The sequence below is a fragment of the Papio anubis genome, chromosome 2 (assembly GCF_008728515.1).
Source record: "Papio anubis isolate 15944 chromosome 2, Panubis1.0, whole genome shotgun sequence".
In the NCBI taxonomy this organism is placed as follows: Eukaryota; Metazoa; Chordata; class Mammalia; order Primates; family Cercopithecidae; genus Papio; species Papio anubis.
In genome coordinates, this window is record NC_044977.1 from 160144126 (window position 1) to 160161607 (window position 17482).

General features: G+C 45.6%; 1 protein-coding gene and 1 long non-coding RNA gene across 2 annotated transcripts; both read right to left on the minus strand.

The window, feature by feature from the left end:
• Nucleotides 1-1380: 1380 nt before the first annotated feature.
• NUDT16 (nudix hydrolase 16) lies at nt 1381-3213 on the minus strand. Its single transcript, XM_003895116.5, has 3 exons — nt 2934-3213; nt 2561-2830; nt 1381-1702 (listed from the first exon to the last, which is right to left on the minus strand). Exons 1-3 carry the CDS (start codon nt 3069-3071, stop codon nt 1523-1525), a joined length of 588 nt encoding a protein of 195 aa, XP_003895165.2. The 5' UTR covers nt 3072-3213; the 3' UTR covers nt 1381-1522.
• A 1349-nt stretch (nt 3214-4562) lies between these two features.
• Nucleotides 4563-7252, minus strand: LOC103882360. The gene is made up of 3 exons (XR_644146.4): nt 7165-7252; nt 5197-5328; nt 4563-4726 (listed from the first exon to the last, which is right to left on the minus strand). It is a non-coding gene; the product is annotated as an uncharacterized LOC103882360 (long non-coding RNA).
• Between the last annotated feature and the right edge of the window lie 10230 nt (nt 7253-17482).

Here is a 17482-nt window from a genome sequence, read left to right on the forward strand (position 1 = left end):
ACCATCTCAGAGCTCAGCCTTGCCCTGCCCTTCTGCTGTTTCCTTAATCAACCTGATTTCAACACCTAGGAAAACATCTACTTCATACCTTCTGAGAACGTGCTCCACCCACATCTAGCTGATAGTCTCACTTCATTTCACAAAGAAGAGATTCAAACTCCTTCATCATTTCCCCATTAATTTAGTCATCCTAATCTTCTATACTTGTCCTTTTCTGTTTTATTGAGCTCTGTGAGGCTGCAGGGCTGTGTCTCTTCCTACAAAGGTCCCATCCCTCCTCCTTTCTTATGAACTCTGCTCATTCAGGGGTCCTCCTCTTCATGCCCCTCCCACCTCTCTCATCACACCATCTTGACTGTTGCCATCAGCATTGGCATGCTCTACCTCCCATCTCAAACATGCCTTGACTCCACAGCACTCTATAGGGCCAACCTCTCACATGCTCTATTCCCCCACTTTCCATTCACTCAACCAATCCAGCCTGCCTTCCACACCACCCTTCCTGAAATTGCTGCCATCATAGTCATCAAACACTTCATGTTACTGAACTCAATGGACAGTTCTGCCTCTGTTTTAGTGAAACCCTCACAAGCCCTCCACATAGTCCACTTTCTGTCTTTAACGTGCCTGGTTCCCTCTGCCCAAACTCTTAGGATTGGGCTTCCTCAGGGACTTGTCCTGAGTCCTCTTCTTTTTGTCTTTCCATGGATTACTTCCTCCAGTCTATGTTTTTATACCACCTTTATGTACATGAAGTGAAGGCAGGGCAGCGTTAGACTGGGGTGGGTCAATTCCCTTCTGATAGTCTCAGAGTCTCAGGCATCCCAAAGATGAAAGCTCTGGAGGAGAGACACCAGTACTCACAGGTCTCATGTCCGTGCTCCGTCCAAGGAGACCTAGTCACTTCCTTACCCCTCCTGCTCAGTTTCAGAAGAAAAGGATTGGGGATTGGTTGGGCTGTTCTCCCACCTTTTAAGAGCCAACTGCCTTGGTCACCACTCAAGACAAGAGCAAGTCTATTTTCAGGAAGCACAGGGGGTCCTCTGCTTCTCTATCCTCCCTAACAAATAAGCTGGGCTAGACCCTGGAGGGCAGCCATGGAGGAGTGTGGGAAGGACTCACCCTTGCTTCAGAAGTTCCTTGCAATCGGGGACCAGGGTATGGTGACAAATGCCACTTCATGGTTACACTGGACATGACCAGGGGAAGGTGTCAGGCTGTGTGTTATTACAGATTGTATATTTGCATGCCTGGGGGTTACTAGGCTGTATGCATATAAACAGGGAGGAGGCAGGCTCTGAGAACCTGCCAGCGTGCCTGGGATGAGCTGTGAATTTTTGCCCCTGATGCCATGAGTTGGAGGTGCCTCTGCTCAAAACATATGGTACACACTTCTCCTTCTTTTAATCTGGTATCATGTGTCATCTCTCAGGTCCAATAAGAAAACATTCCCACGTCCTTCCCTCCTTCCCTAGTACCAAGGTCCTCATCTCAGTTTCCATGGGTCCATGGAGGGCTGCCTCTAGTGATGAGCTGGAATCTTAAGGCCTGAAATAGAGCCAGACTGCAGCAGTCCCAAGTCTTGGAGAGCTTCAAGTAACTGCTCCCGGGCAGAGCCAATAAAGGAATTCTCCAGGAAGGTAGGCAGGCCTCCCACACCATCCCGCAGGGTATACAGGGGCACTCGCACCAGGCCCAGCACCTGTAAAAGGAAGGAGACAGGAGACACTGGGGCCCCAGGTGGCTCATTCCCTTAACTCCATCCTCTCTCCAGCACATATTTCTAGAGCAGAGGCCTCACCCCTTAATACTCCAGCAGAAACAGGCCCAAGGCTCACACCTCACTAAAGCCTAGTGGCTCAACCTTCTGCAGGAAAATGACCCAAAACATGTTATCTAGCTCTATCAATTAATCTTTCCCACATCTGCTTCTAAACCTCTAATGGCTCCTGTCTCGAAGATGTATTCATACCCTTTCACCAGTGGTTGTCAAAATGTGGTCCTCGGATTATCTGCATCAGTATTATTTGGGAACTTTTGAAAATTGCAAATTGTCAGGTTTCCTCTCCCCCCGCCCCGCCACCAATGCAGGAATGCTGAGAGAAATCGCTATTTTAATAAGACGCCCAGATGATTCTGCTACCTGCCAAATTTTGAGAACCACTTTCATACATAATCTATCTACTAGCCCTGCCTGAAATATCAGGGCCACATCTCCTACACAAGAAAAGCAAACCCCAAGAATAAAACCTAGGTTCCCACATCTAGATAATGTGATCATCTATCACACTGTCAACAGGGAACAGCAGAGAGACACGGATGAGTGTGTTCTAGAAAGGATCTCTCCTGGTAAAGGGTGGGAAAGACCTTTACACAAAGCCCAGGTTGGCAGTACTAATTCGAAGTAGAGATGACCACGATCTCAACTCCACCAAGAAAACTGGGGAGAGGGCAAGGTCAGAGGGGCAAAGACTTTTCTCCAGGGATGCTTTCTTGGGGTAGAGAAAGCTTTGGGAGAAGAGGAAATTGGGAAAGGGACAGAGTCCCAGGCTGGCCCCACCTCCAGCCCGTGGTCCTTGGCGCGTGTTGCGCCGGCCTCCACAGCCAACAGCTGCTCGAGCGTCAGACGCTTGGCATAGAAGTGGGCCACAACGCGTGGCCCTGACCCGGCGTGGGAGCTGCGGTAGTCAGTGCGCTCCACGCGGAAAGCGGCCGCCGCCTCGCCGAGCTCCTCGCGCAGCTCGCGGTTCAGCCCGTCCTCTAGGCTGCTGTCCTGCGTGTCCACGAATCCGCCGGGGAAGCCCAGGCGTCCATCGAAGCGCATCTGCATCTGCGAGAGGGGGAGGCAGGGATTGGCAGGGGAGCCCCAGAAGAGACCCCCAGAGAGGGTGCGGGGCTCAGGCAGAAAGTGGCCGGGCGCGCCCCCTTCTCACCAGTACGGCGTAGCGCAGCGGGATGCGGCCGAAGAGCATGCCAGGGTCCGGCGCGTAGAGGAGAGCATGGCACGCATGACGCCAACCCGACCCCAGCGCCAGGGCCTCGCCCAGCTCCAGCCTGCGGGCCCCGGCCATGGCCGGACACTGCTCCTCTGCTGTCCGGAAGACCCAAGTGGGCAGAGGGGCGGGTCTCACCTCGGACCAATCCGAGCCTGGGCGGTGCCGCAAGGCCCAATCCCTGCAGGAATAAGGGGAGGAACCTAGGCGCCTTAGGACCCGGCGCCGCGACTGGTGCGGGAGGCAGCTAATCAGGGCGGGACTTGCAGACCGGGTTGAAGTCCAGGGCCCAGGAACGCTAGGGAAACGGAAAGCAGCCTCTGGGTTGGGCCTGCGGTGGGGCGGGGCTGGGGGTGTGGCCGCGCCCTGAACCTGGAGCAAAGCCAGTACATAAAGGTTCCTGGGAGCCGAAAGAGCAAGTCAGGGAAGTAGCTTTGGTTGGGTTTCGTGGTACACAAAGCACAAGGCCTGGGTTGGGTTCGGAGGAAATGAGGCTTGCGGCGGGGCGGGGCTGAAGGTATGGCAGCGCCCTGAACCTGGAACAAGGCTGGTACATAAACGCCTATGTCACAATCTGGAGTCAGCTGGAGTGTCCCAGCAGGTGAGGAAGAGCTGGGGCTCTCAGTTGAGTGCTGGGAGCCAAAGAAGCAATAAGTACATTTGGTTGGGTGTGGTGGTACACAAAGCACAAGGCCTGGGTGGGCTTTAGGAGGAAATGAGGCAGGGTTGGCCTCAGACACCAAGGCCCATCCTAGGGAAATGGGGATGGAGAGGCGCCATGGTCTAACAACTATCTTGAGTGGTGAAACTGAGGGGACTTGGTGACTGAGTGAATGGGGAAGAGGGAGCGCTGGGCTAGTGGTGGTTCAGAGTTTCCTGGATGTGGTGTCATTTTCTGAGAGGGGGAGAGTAGGAGAAGGGTGAGCAGTGGTAAGTGTAGTTCTAGTCAGGAATTGGGGTGGCCATAGGCAGTGGGCAGCTGATCGTGGGGGTCTGACGCACAGGAAATGGCACATGGGGAAGTCACAGGGCAGTGAGATTTTCAGGGGAAGTGTGGGGGTGGAAGGAGCTGTAAGTGAAATCCTGTGGCCCAGGACTGGGAGTGAGGAGGGGTGAGAGGTAGAAGCCTCCTAGGCTTTCTAATCTTTCCCTCAAACACCTTCAGACCTTTGAGCTGTCAAGGAGGGTGGGTTACCCTACCACAAGGGCAGAGGCCTACTCAGGGCCTGATGTTGAGGAGCAGGGATTTAGGATCCCTCACTCCAGGCCAGGTCTTCCCCAACCTGTAGAGCGCCCCTACACCAGGTGTCGATATTGATTATGCAATAGAAAGCAGAAGGCAGCTCCTTGAGGGGGCCTGGGCATAAAGTCACAGGCTGTAAGTGACAGCATGTGGTGGGAAAGAGTCCGGACCCACCCAGAAACAGGCTTGTGCCCTTAACAAGTCACTTAACTCTCTCAGATCCCAGCAGCTCATCTGTTAAGTGGAGATGATACCAACCTATTAGGGATGCTGAGCTATGTAAAGCACTTATAACAGTGCCAGGCAGAAAGTAAATGTAGCCATTCTTGGAGTTGAGGGTTGGGGCACAGTGCTATGTCTTACGTTGAGGACCCAGGGCTGGACACAGTGGCTCATACCTATATTCCCAGCACTGTGAGAGGCGAGGTGAGAGGATCATTCGAGGTCATGAATTCGAGACCAGTCTGGGCAACATAGCGAGACCCCATCTCTACAAAAAATAATAATAATAAATAAAGACCCAAGTGTTGGAAATGAGCTGCACTCATCAGGCTCCAGTGTTCGAAGGAGGGATGAGACTGTATGACATCATCTTTCCTAGCTTAGTCTTCTGAGTTGTGGGGCAGAGATATTATCTACTAACATGAAGCAACTGCATTAAGGTGATGAATCTGTAGATATGACACAACTATCATTAGCCTGCTGGAGTTCTAGGGGGTTTGGAAATAGCCCTGCTTTAACATTAGAGTCACCTCGCGAAAAGCTTATAAAAATTTTTAAAAGCTGCCACTTTTTCCTACCACAGACCAATTGAATCAGAATGTATGGGGGTCATGCAGGGGGTCATATGTGGTTTTTAAAATGTATTTTAGGTAACTAATAACCAGGGTGGAGGACCAGGGCCTTCCCCCTTCCACTAGCATTCCAAAGGCGACTTGGTTTTTCTCCTAGATAGGCTACCTTTAATGATTTAGGATCAAACATGCCCTTTCCAGATCTTCAGGCTGTTCTTTCTTTCCTGGTTACTTGAGGAGACTTTAAAGATGGACTTTTAAAGATGTACTTCAAAGATTTCGAAGGCAACATGAAAAACTGTAAAACCAAGGCAACAGCTATACGAGTTTTAACGATTTTGGAGATCAGAGCTTTTTCTAGATGAATATGATAAATATGGAAATCCTTTAGAGCCCCCAACCTTGCCATCCCTTTCAAATCCTTCTTTGCCTCTGCCCTACCTCCCCACCCCCACCAACCATCCCCCATTCCACTATCCTAAGGCAGAATGCCCAGGACTCAAGGCTGCAGGTAGAGGGCTGAGCCATGTACCTAAAGAGCTGCTCCAAGTTCATAGTGGTACCTGGAGCCAAAAATAACTCTGTGGTCAACCCGGGAGGATTCTAGAAAACCAATCTATTTTTTAAAAATAATAATGAAAAGAACTAAGCATTTATCTTGCCTTTTTTATGTGAGCTCTTCCTCAGGGCCACCACATAGTTAATGAGAGGAAATTTTTCTCACAAAGTATTCCAGGTAATCAAAGACGAAGGACAGAACCAATCAAAAATTTAACATTTGTTAAACTTTAAAGAATTAATGGAATCTAGGGAATGAGAGGAAATTTATCTCACAAAGTATTTCAGGTAGTCAAAGAGGAAGGACAGAGCCAATCAAAATTTTAACATTTGTTAAACTTTAGAGAATTAATGGAATCTAGGGAATGATTATCATTGGTTGCTAACATCATGAATAGACAGTTGTTATACACATTGTGATGAAAGAGCACACTACCTCCTTTGGATTATTTCTGCCAAAATATTGAACTATCATCTTAATCTAACAATTTATAAGAAATTCAAACGAATACCTATTTAAAATATTAGGAAGAAACTAAAATGATGTATGTAGTAATAGATTAGAGTTTGAAACATCAGTATGAATTCATTTTTAGCTTGATGTAGATATGGCTATATATATATATATACACACACACACATGCACACACATATGTGTACATACAAAGGTTAGTGTGCACACATATTTCCTTCCTCTGTCAGCTGAGTGGACTTAGAAGCAATGATATTCCAATAGCAACAAACACAGCAACTGCCACATTTTGGTTTCTAACACCATTTTCCATAAAAGGAATCAAAGCCCTTTGGAGAAATGGCTGATTCTAACATTGGAAATATGCAACATGGATATACAATAAGCCTAAAGCATCTTGTGATGCCAGAAATTAAGGAAGTTCACCAAATAAAAAAGGACAAAAATCTATATCGATGGAGGTGTGTCAAAGAAACAGGGACACAGGGACCAACTGAAAATGTTTCTAGTGGTCAAAGCTGAAAGAATTTGAGCAACAAAATAAGTAGTATTGGATTATAACTTGAAGTATCAAATAAATATCTACAGGCCCATACTGATAATACAAATAAATAATGAAAATATATTAGTAAATAAATGGAGAAGAGAAAAACATCCTGTGCAAAAGAACTGGAAATAATTCATGTAGCTACTCTGCCCTCAAGGAGGTGGAGCATAACTCCCCACTCCTTGTGGGTTGTGAATAATGACTTCCTTCCAAAGAGTGCAGTATGAAAACAGGAGAAGGAGTAACTTTGTAACTTTGTGGAGAAACCTGACAAACACTACCTTGAACACATGATCAAGGTCAAAATCATCATTGACAAGTCATGTTGGTAGAATGTACCCTTAATACGAAGTAATGAAAATGGTACTTTTGTCTGTGGTTTTCCTCCAAAAAGACATAATCCTTCTCTAACCATGAGAAGAGCACCAAGCAAATCCCAGTGAAGGGACATTCTACACAATACCTGACCAGTAAGCCTCAAAATTGTTATTATCTTAGTCCATTACAGCTGCTGGAACAAAATACCACAGATTGGGCGGCTGAGAAACAATAAATACTTGATTTCTCCCAGTTCCGGAGCCTGAGAAGTACAAGATCCAGGTACTGGCAGATTTGGTGCCTACTGAGGGTCCACTTCTGGGTTCATAGAAGATAGTCTTGTGCTGAAACCTCCGTGTGAGAAGGGGTGAGGGAGCTCTCTAGGGTCTCTTTTATGAAGTCACTCATTTCAGTCATGAGAGCTCTGACCTCATGACCTAATAACTTTACAAAGGCCCTACTTCCAAATATCAATACAATTGGAGTTAGGATTTCAATGTAAGAATTTGAGAACAAAAATATTCAGTCTATAACAATCATGAAGCATAATGAAAGTCTGAGAAATTCTCACAACAAAGATGAGCCTAAGAAGACATAACGTGACTAAATGGAATGTGGTATCCTAGAGAAGAAAAAGGACATTAGAGAAAAACTAAGGAAATCTGAATAAAGCATAGATTTTGGTTGATGATAATGTATCAAAATTGATTTATTATTATAAGAAATGTTTTATAATAATGTAGATGTTAATTATAGGGTGAAGTAGGTAGAGTATATGGGAACTCTCTGTACTATTTTTATAAATTTTCTGTAGATGTAAAACTTCTAAAAAATAGGTTTGTTTTAAATCAGGAGAATACAAACAGTGAAATATATAATGAACAAAAATTTAAAGGAAAAATGACCTGATTTCTTTAATAAATAAATTACAAAGGGAAAAAAGACATGGTGGCAGAATCTATACATTAAGAGACTGAGGAAACATACCAATTGAAGCAGTTGGTTTATTTGAATCCTAATTTGTCCAAACAAATTTATTGATCATTGTTTGAGGTGCTAATAGTATGGTGGCTGTTTTGTTAGGGTTCTTTATCTATTAGAGATACATACTAAAACAGTTGTGAACGACGTGATAAAAGTAATTCAATGAGGGGGCAGAGGCTGAAGTTATAAATAAAATAAAATTGGCCATGAATTGATAATTTTTGAAGCTGGGTGATGATGGGGCTATTAAGGACTTATGTTATTCTGCTTACTTTTACTTTTATATAGCTTGATGTTTCCATAGTAAAAAGTTAAAAATGAAAAGATCTTGGGCATCTCATGAAGTAAAGGTAAAGGTTATCATTTACATTTGAATAAAACTTTGCATTTCACAAAATTCTTTCACAGACAGAATCCCTTTGGTCAAGGAGAGGGAGAGAGAGGTAAGGGTCTGGTCTTCATTTTTAAGCAGGAAGAAGACTACAAACCACCATCTGCCATCTGCCAGGTAATTTTAAACCAGTCCACTTAATCCCCATCAGATTTTCCAGATGCTTTGAATGCAGAGCCAAGGTTGAGAACCACTGATTTAGACAAATATACTATGGGGGAAGGAGAAGGAGGTTCTACCGGTAGAGAGCAACCAGCTGGAGCCATTTGGGACTTAGCACAAAGGACTTCTTGTCAGGGAAATTCACCTATTGAGAGACATTTTGGTTGTTTCCAATTCTGGGCCATTGAAAAGAATACTAATAAGCAAAGTCCCTCTTCTGCTATGAAACTAAGAGTGGGCAGATATTCCCTCTCTGGCCCTTGGGTAATTGAAAGGAGGCTTATGACCAAAGCACAGCACAGCCAATGAAATGATCCTGCTCAGAATACTGACTCTGGAGAAGTGACACAAGATATATGATCAGAGTTAAGGGTTCAGTAGGCCAGTAATGAGTGCCAGTGGTGGTGGTTCCAGTAGCACAATGGTAAATATCCAGTTTTGAAGGCTCAGGTGGCAGCATCCTAAGCCCACTATCCCTAGAAAGGTGCTGGCTGTGCCTCACCAACCCTCATCCCTATCTCATCCTTGTTCTCCAGCCTCCCATTAAAACTGTGAGCTTCCTAATAAATTAAATTTTGTCATAAATATACCATAATCCATTTCTATTGTTTCTTTCTTTTCTTTTCTTTTTTTTGGAGGCAGAGTCTTGCTCTGTCACCCAGGCTGGAGGGCTGTGGCGCAATCTTGGCTCATGGCAAACCTCCACTTCTCAGGTTCAAGCGATTTTCCTGCCTCAGCCTCCTGAGTAGCTGGGATTCCAGGTGCACGCCACCACGCTCGGCTAATTTTTGTATTTTTAGTAGAGATGGGGTTTTGCCACGTTGGCCAGGCTGGTCTCAAACTCCGGACCTCAAGTGATCCAGCCACCTTGGCCTCTCAAAGTGCTAGGATTACCGGCGTGAGCCACCACACCCAATGATTTCTATTGTTTCTATCCAAGAACATTGATGAGTATATGAGGACAAAAACAGTAATCAAAAAGTCACATACGAATGAATGATTTGAAATGGCCATAAGTGATTTGAAGAAAAGGTGAAATTAATCTGGTCTGGAAGGTCAGGGTATAAAGAATGCTTCCCTTAGGAAGTGACACTGAAACTGAGACTCAGAGTTAATGAGGTACCATGTGGAGGGGTGGAGCAATGGGAGGGTGATGGGTAGTAACCAGGGGAAAGAAGAGTGGGAAGTACGTCGCCAGTAGCGTGAGATCAAAATGGCTTTCTTAGCTCCCGTTGGTTTGGAGGGTAAGAAACTAAAGAGGAGGTGATTGAAATGCAGGTGACACATCTTTTTGGAATATTATGATCCTCGTGGAGACTGCATAGTACCATGGAGCAAATCTTACGGTTGAAGATAGTAGACCTGTAGTTCATACACCAAAGAATTAATGAATCACGCATGCCTACTGGAACAAAGGGGTAGGTAGTATACCTGGCCTTGTTTTTTTCCTCTGTGGTGGACATCAGGTGTTTGTGCTATACACTGCCGCCTCCCTTAGAGAACTGCTGCTTCCCTAAATCTTGATCTGGTGAGATTGCCAAGCACAGCTCTCCATTCCCCTGGCCACAGTGAGGGCAGAGGATCCAGGCCTGACCAGTCAGACTGCATATTCCAATCAGCACAGGGGGATCCATGTGAGCACATGGCTCAGACTCAGGCAGGCAGGCTCTGCTCTGATTTTGTTCATTTCGGGCTGGAGAAGAGATCTTTCCTCAACTCCACAGATTACCCCAGTATTCCTCCTGGGATGGATCCTTGCCCACCCAAGAATCCTTTTTGTTTTGCTTTTTATTAGGGTTAGTTTCTGTATACATATAAGAAAAAAAAATTGTTTACTTTTTAACTGTCATTTTATGACCATAGAATACATACATATTGTACAAGATTCAAACAGTAAGAAAACACATAAACAAGACCATTTCAGAGTTTCTATCCCTGTCATATATTTTTAGTTTTACTACATGAGGTGGTCTAGAACAATGTGATCTATGATTTCTGAGGGGGACTAGAAGATTTGAGAGGATTTACTGAGGTTTGATAAGGTCCAATATACGACTAATTTGGTAAATGCTTCCTGAGCCCTTAAAGGTATATTCTCTGAAGTTCCAGAGTACAATATTTATCTGTTATGCAAAGTATATCAATTATATTTTTGGCCTTTGTGCTGGGTCTATTTGGAGTATAGAGACAATAGTATCCCTATAACATAAGGTTGTCCTAAGGACTAAATATGTTAATATATGAAAAGAACTTATAATACTGCCTGCCACACAGTAAATATCCCCCAAATGTTAATTGTTTTCATCATCATTTTCATTTTTATTCTCTTTAGATACAGATATGCATACTTAGAAGCTGACATTTTGGCTGGGTGCAGTGGCTCACGCCTGTAATCCCAGCACTTTGGGAAGCTGAGGCAGGCGGATCATGAGGTCAGGAGATCGAGACCATCCTGCCTAACACAGTGAAACCCCATCTCTACTAAAAATACAAAAAAATTAGCCGGGTGTGGTGGCATGTGCCTGTGGTCTCAGCTACTTGGGAGGCTGAAGCAGGAGAATCGCTTGAACCTGGGAGACAGAGGTTGCAGTGAGCTGAGATCGCGCCACTGCACTCCAGCCTGGGTAACAGAGTGAGATTCCGTCTCAATTAAAAAAAAAAAAAAAAGCTGACATTTTATCTGTCGAGCACCAAAGGAAGTGTGTTTGCACTCCTCAATCTATTTTGTTAATTTCATCCTACATTTGCAGATCATGCTATATATAATCTGAAGTTGGTAATTATGATCATTGTAGATAATCTAGTCAATTAAATAATTCTAATGCATTTGACATTCAATTTTGATATTAATATTATGATGATTTCTTACCTTTGACTGTAGTTCCCTGACATTCTTTCCCATTCTTCCATATTCAGCAGAATCTGTTGCTTTGGTATGTCCCTTAAAGTAGTAAAATTTCACGAAGACTCTTACCATCTTCAAAAACTAAATCATGCTACTCATCCCCTCACATAATTAGCACATTTTTATTCTTCTTCCCCATACTCCCTATTATCTAACTTTCATGGAATGACCTAGAACTGGGGGGCTATCATGTTAATCACATTATTTATTTTTTATATTACACACATTTCCATGTATTGGTAACATATTGATAGCCGTAACACAGTAACTCAGCATTAAATTTGTACATAATAGGACCCACTGCCTCACAACAGCTCACAGATTTCTTACACAATTTTCCTGATGTTATTTACTTTGATTCATTTTGTGCATTCCTGAAAAACACCTGTATGGTTTTCCAGTAAATCCAAGCGTATCCCTGCTTTTGCACATCAATTTAGATAGACATACAGTTTGTGTTGTAGTAAGTGGCCTAATTATCCTACCTTACAAATGTTTTTCACGTGAAAAGCATTCTGATGTTGTTTTTCAGTTTGTATCTTTTTGTTCCCCTGAACACAGTGAGTACTTCCCACTTCTGGTGTAGTATCTTTTGAGTTTAGGAAACTTTTCTTCTTGTTTCCTCTAAAATGGTGTTCCTGTTAAGGTACCTTTTCTTCCCAAGCAGTATTTCTCTTTCTCTTTATCACTTAACAAGACTCTGGATTCTCATTGTCTGATCTCTGTATCTACAATGTTCTCTTTGGCCATTTTCCTTGTTTGCACTTTTTCTCTGGGTTCTAGGGGATTTTCCTAAGCCTGGTCTCCACATCAGAGGTAGGATTTTCCTGGGCTGGATGATGCTCTTGCTGTTTCTAGGGTAATGTTAAGTTCTCCAATACAGAGATCTCTCTCCTTAAATCCTTTCCTTGGTGTTGCCAGCTGTTCCTGCATGTCCTATCTTTTCTCTCCCCTCATTCCAGAGTCCGTGCTCTCCTTAAATGCCCTGAGCAAATACTGCTTCTACTCCTTGGAATGAATCTTCCAGAGCATGGTCTTTATCACGTGCATCTGGTGCTCACATACTCTTCTATTTTGTAGTATTTCTGGAACAGACCTATGTTCCTTGGTGTTTACTTAATTGGGGGCAGTTCTGCAATTTTGGTTTCAAACAATTGGCGTGATTCAACTGTTCTCCCTTCCTTGTTTACCTGGCCTTTCCCTACATCCACAGCCTAGGACTAGTGAGGATAACAGGATGTTGTAAACCCATCTGTTCTGTCTTCTAGAGACCTGAAGAAGGTGGGAGGATTGGGACTGTGGGTGAGAGTCTTGGCTGCATCCAGGAGCTTTCTATACTTGTTGAAAACCCCATCCAGGGGTTGTGATCCTGAGTGGAAAGAGGGAATCCTCCGCCCCTGCGTCACCTGGGAATGCCTGTGGTGGGTACATGCCCATGGTGAGGGCACAGGCAGCAGCTCCAGTTTGCATCTGTGCATCAGGATGAGCAGCACGTTGGTGAAAACGCTAGACACACAAACTCCCTCCATCTGGGAACCGTTGGTGTGGAGCTTCCTTTTCTTGTTTTATGTCCTTCCCAAAGTCCCTTTGCTATTCTTGCTTTTCGAGTGTAAGAAAGGTTCCTTTGCAAGATTTCATCTGTGCCCAGCTGGCCCCTGTAGACTGCCTCCGCCCCTAAAGGGAGCATGAACTGCCTCATTTGCCCAAGCCGGAAGGGAAGGGGGGAGAAGGCACGTGGTTTCTCTTTGTGGGGCCTTAAGTCCATGGGGGTTTCCCATTTTTCCTTTTTCCTCTGCCCTGTCCATATTCCTCAGAATTGAACATGTTGTAAATAAAATCCCCTACCTGGCTCTTCTATACTTCTCTGATAAGGGCCAAGCTCCAGCATCTTTTACTTTGGCTCAAATTCTAATGCCATCCAGTGATTTGTTTACAGACTACATTTTTTCCTCTATTTTTGACTCTCCGACACCCATTCATGAGTCCATTGGTGACAAAGGTTTCAAAAACATTTCTGTGCAATAAACTGAAACTCATAAAGGAAACATGCCTTCCCTCTTCTCTTCCCCTCCCCTTGTCTGTTTCACTGGCCGGCTCCCGGCTCTAAGGGTTCAGGTAACTAGGAAAGGAGGAAGTCACTGTTGCCTCAAACGTTCCAGCCCAAAGCAGCAGCTTTGCCATATGCTGGGTGACCACAGAGGACTTTGTCTCAGGACAGGGAGGAGCTCAAAGTGGTTTTATTCTGCACCAGCAGAAAAGTGCAATGCTGAGAAGTGGGAACAGCTTGCTGATTATGCGGAGAAAGGCAGAAACAGGTGTTTGTGGGGAGGCGGCTGGGCCACTCACCTTGCAAGAAACAAAATGTGCTGTGAAGCAGGAAAGTACATGGCATCCTGTACTTTCATACTGCTCAATGCCTCTCTGCACGCTTATCCCAAGTGCTGCCTCATCTAATCTCACCACAGGAATCACAGCAACATTTCAGAGAAGGAAAAGGAGGTCAAGGGCTTGGGTCAAAGTCACCACAGCAGTTAGTGGGGGTCAAAGATTGCAATAAGCATTTCTCTTCTTCTTCCTGCCCCAGATGATTGGACTTAACAAGGCCAAGGAAAGCTTAAGTGGGTCATCATCCCCGGCTTTCCTTAAACCTCAGCAGGGTGGGAATGGCTAAGAGGAGGAGAAATGCAGAGTGTGAGCTTGTATCACCCCCCGTCTGCCTACCCAGAGACTGTCTATGTGAGTGAGATGAACACAAACCCCAGCACAGTGAAACTGAAACACTTTTATGAAGGCTGCCTGAGAAGTAATCTACTGACTTGGAGAGTATTCAAGGGATCATACAGGAAAGTCATGGGCTCCTCCCCATGTAACCATCTCCAGAGGCCTAAATAAAAAGCCAATTTAATGCAAATAAGTGGAGAGAGGAGCTGCCCAGTAGGCAGGTCCTGAGAGACTGATCACTGGGATACTCAAGCAGAGTGAGGCTGAGGGCGGAACCTTCCAGGTGGTATTAATGTTGACCTGGATTACATCCCATAATGAGTTATGCATCCAGAATTACCTGAGGGAAGGGGTGTGTCAGCAGTGCCATCAAGGGTCAGTGACTCCGACCTCCCAGGCTTCAGGGTCCCTTGCAGAGATGACTGAGAGCAAGTGCACAAAGCGCAGATGAAGCTGCTACAGGCTGGGACCCCAGGAGCCACTGGAATGTCCATTTCCTTCAGCCTGCCTATACTGAGGTTTAATCTAGATAACATTTGACAAAAGGGTCAGGGTGAGATTAGGAGATGACGATTAACCTCTAGGGGTCTATCTCATTTGTACAGCTGTTCCCCCACTGGATACTCCCATTCTTCTAAGACCAAGGGCTGAGAGTGGGAACCACATTGCTCTGCATTTAGTTTCCAGACCACTGCCCACCCTCCCTTCCTCAAAAGGCTCTCACCTGGGAGATGCTATCCTGTCATGCTTGTTTTCCCGTCTGGCAGGTGCCACTGGCCTTGTGGTTCACCAAGGACATTGGCTCCTAGGTCACACTATCCTCCCCAACATCTGTTGGTTTCTTGCTCCAGCACCCACGTGGAGGCTCACCCTGCCCTCCAGCCTCACCAACCCTAGATCTCACTTCTTAAGGCTCCTCCCCTGGCTCTGGCCAGCAACTCCAGGTCATACCCTCTATTTTGCCTTTTCCTGAGATTGCTCCACCTCTTAATTTCCAAAGCACTCCTGTCTGGCTCAATACACCTCCCTGCCCGGCCCCTCACCATGCTGGAGTTTCTACCTTGTCAAGACCTCTAATTTCCTAATCCCTCCCTAGTCACCTCCAGTTTTCAGTTTCCATCTTGGTCAGATTAATCCTCAGACCACACATTTCATCACTACAATTTCTCCTGTGCATATCATCTGAATTGCCCCATCTTTCTCTCACCTCCTATACTCCCCTGGCAAAACCCCAGCACTGCAGTAAGCATCTCCATCCCAGCTCCTGAATCCTAATGGAGGGAAGACAGGTGCATGCAGATCTCCATTTAACACACACACACCTGAGTGCCCAGCATCCTACTCTAAACTGACCATCTCAGAGCTCAGCCTTGCCCTGCCCTTCTGCTGTTTCCTTAACTTGCTTTTTCACACCAAAGTGAATGTTTACTTCATACCTTCTGAGAACATGCTCCACACACATCTAGCTGATAGTTTCACTTCATTTCACCAAGAAAGATTCAAATTCTATCATCTTCCCATCAATTTAGCCATCATAATCCTCTATACTTGCCTCATTCCTGTTTTTCTTGAGCCCTGTTGGGCTGCAGGCCTGTCCCTCCTCCTACAAAGGTCCTATCCCTCCTCTTTTCTCATGGATGGTGCTTTTTCAGGGGTCCTCCTCCCGATCCCCCTCCCATCTGTCTCCTCTTGCCATCTTAACTGTTGCCGTCAACATCCACATGCTCTATGTCCCACCTTAAACACTCCTTAACCCAACAGCCCTCTCTAGTGATCATCCTAAGCCCCTTTAGGGCCAGCTTCTCATACCTTCTGCTCCCCCATTTCACTCAACCAATTGAGCCTGTCCTGTATGCCACACTTTTTGAAATTGTTGCCATCACAGTCATCAAACACCTCATGTTACTGAATTCAGTGTACAGTTCTGCCTCCGTTTTACCTAAACCCTCACAAGCACTCTGCATAGTCTACTTTCTAAAAGCAGCTTTCTCTCCTCCTAGTCTCCTTTTACATGCCCTGTCCCTTCACCCAAACTCTTGGGGTTGGGCTTCCTCAGGGCCTTGTCGTGAGCACTCTTTTTCTCTCTTTATGGATTACCTCACCCAGTCTAAGTTTTTCTATCACCTTTATGCAGACAAATTACAAATTTGTCTTAACCTGCCCAGAATGTCTTCCTTGATCCTGTGTCTTTCAAAAGCTTGTTCCCCCACCCACCAGCCTTTCCCTACATCCTCAATATCAGTGCGTTAAGACACAAACATGAAAGTCATCTTTGAATCCTCTTTCTTCCCTACTCCCCTCCTCCCACAACCAGTCCATCAGTAGGTCTTGTCAATGCCACCACCAATATCTCACGCAATCACATCCTTTCTGCCCATCTCCACTGCCCCTCCCTGCTCCAGATCACCACCATCTGTCATGTAGCTATGTGGAAGCTCCCTCCGTCTCCTCCTTCCTCTACTAGCCCCTTCCAGTCCATGTTCCACACAACATCAGGAGTGACTTCCCCAAAGCATACTCCAAGCCCCTCACATGGCCTGTGAGGTCCTATCTTATCAGACTCCCACCTACATCTCCACCTTAATCTCCTCTTACTCTGGTGCGCCCACACGGCCTTTTCCATTTATAGACCATACTTTAGTAGGTTAAAGTTGACTACAAGTTATTTGCTAGTCCTCTGCCCTATTCCTCATCACCCCATCAAGAAATGGAATCTAATTTCCCTACCCCTGAATCTTGGCTTTATTTATTTATTTATTTAGAGACAGAGTCTCACACTCGGTCACCCAGGCTGGAGTGCAGTGGCATGATCTCGGCTTATTGCAACCTCTGCCTCCCAGGTTCAAGCAATTTTCCTGCCTCAGCCTCCCAAGAAGCTGGGACTACAGGTGTGCTCCACCATGCTCAGCTGATTTTTGTGTTTTAGTAGAGACCAGATTTCACCATGTTGGCCAAGCTGGTCTCAAACTCCTGACCTCAAGTGATCTGCCTGCGTCATCCTCCCAAAGTTCTGGGATGACAGGCATGAGCCACCGCGCCTGGCCTTTGGCTGGCTTTAAATGACTTCCTTGACCAACATAGTTTGGCAAAAGTTACACTGTGCAATTTCCAAGGGGAGATAGAGGCCTTGCACTTTCTATCATGGTCTCCTGGAATGGTTCTCTGGGAGGCTGAGTCAACATGCAGGAATTTCGCCTACTGATACTACCATGTTGGCCAGACCCCATTTGGGAACTCTGGTTCCATGGAGCCCCGTCTTTCAGTCATCCCTACCAAGGTGCCAGACCTGTCATTGAAGGTCTCTTTGATACTCCATACAGACCCTACAGGCCAGCTCAATACCATCTGGCATTCTCAAGGCATCTGCATCAGTCACATGGAACAGAATTACACA

Bases quoted from the DNA above. Each gene is read 5' to 3' on its own strand.
- NUDT16 (XM_003895116.5), bottom strand. From the start codon at position 3,071: ATGGCCGGGGCCCGCAGGCTGGAGCTGGGCGAGGCCCTGGCGCTGGGG. The intron at 2,831-2,933 runs GTGAGAAGGGGG...CCCCTCTCGCAG, and splicing joins CGCTGCGCTACGCCGTACTG to ATGCAGATGCGCTTCGATGG. The intron at 1,703-2,560 runs GTGGGGCCAGCC...TTCCTTTTACAG, and splicing joins CCAAGGACCACGGGCTGGAG to GTGCTGGGCCTGGTGCGAGT.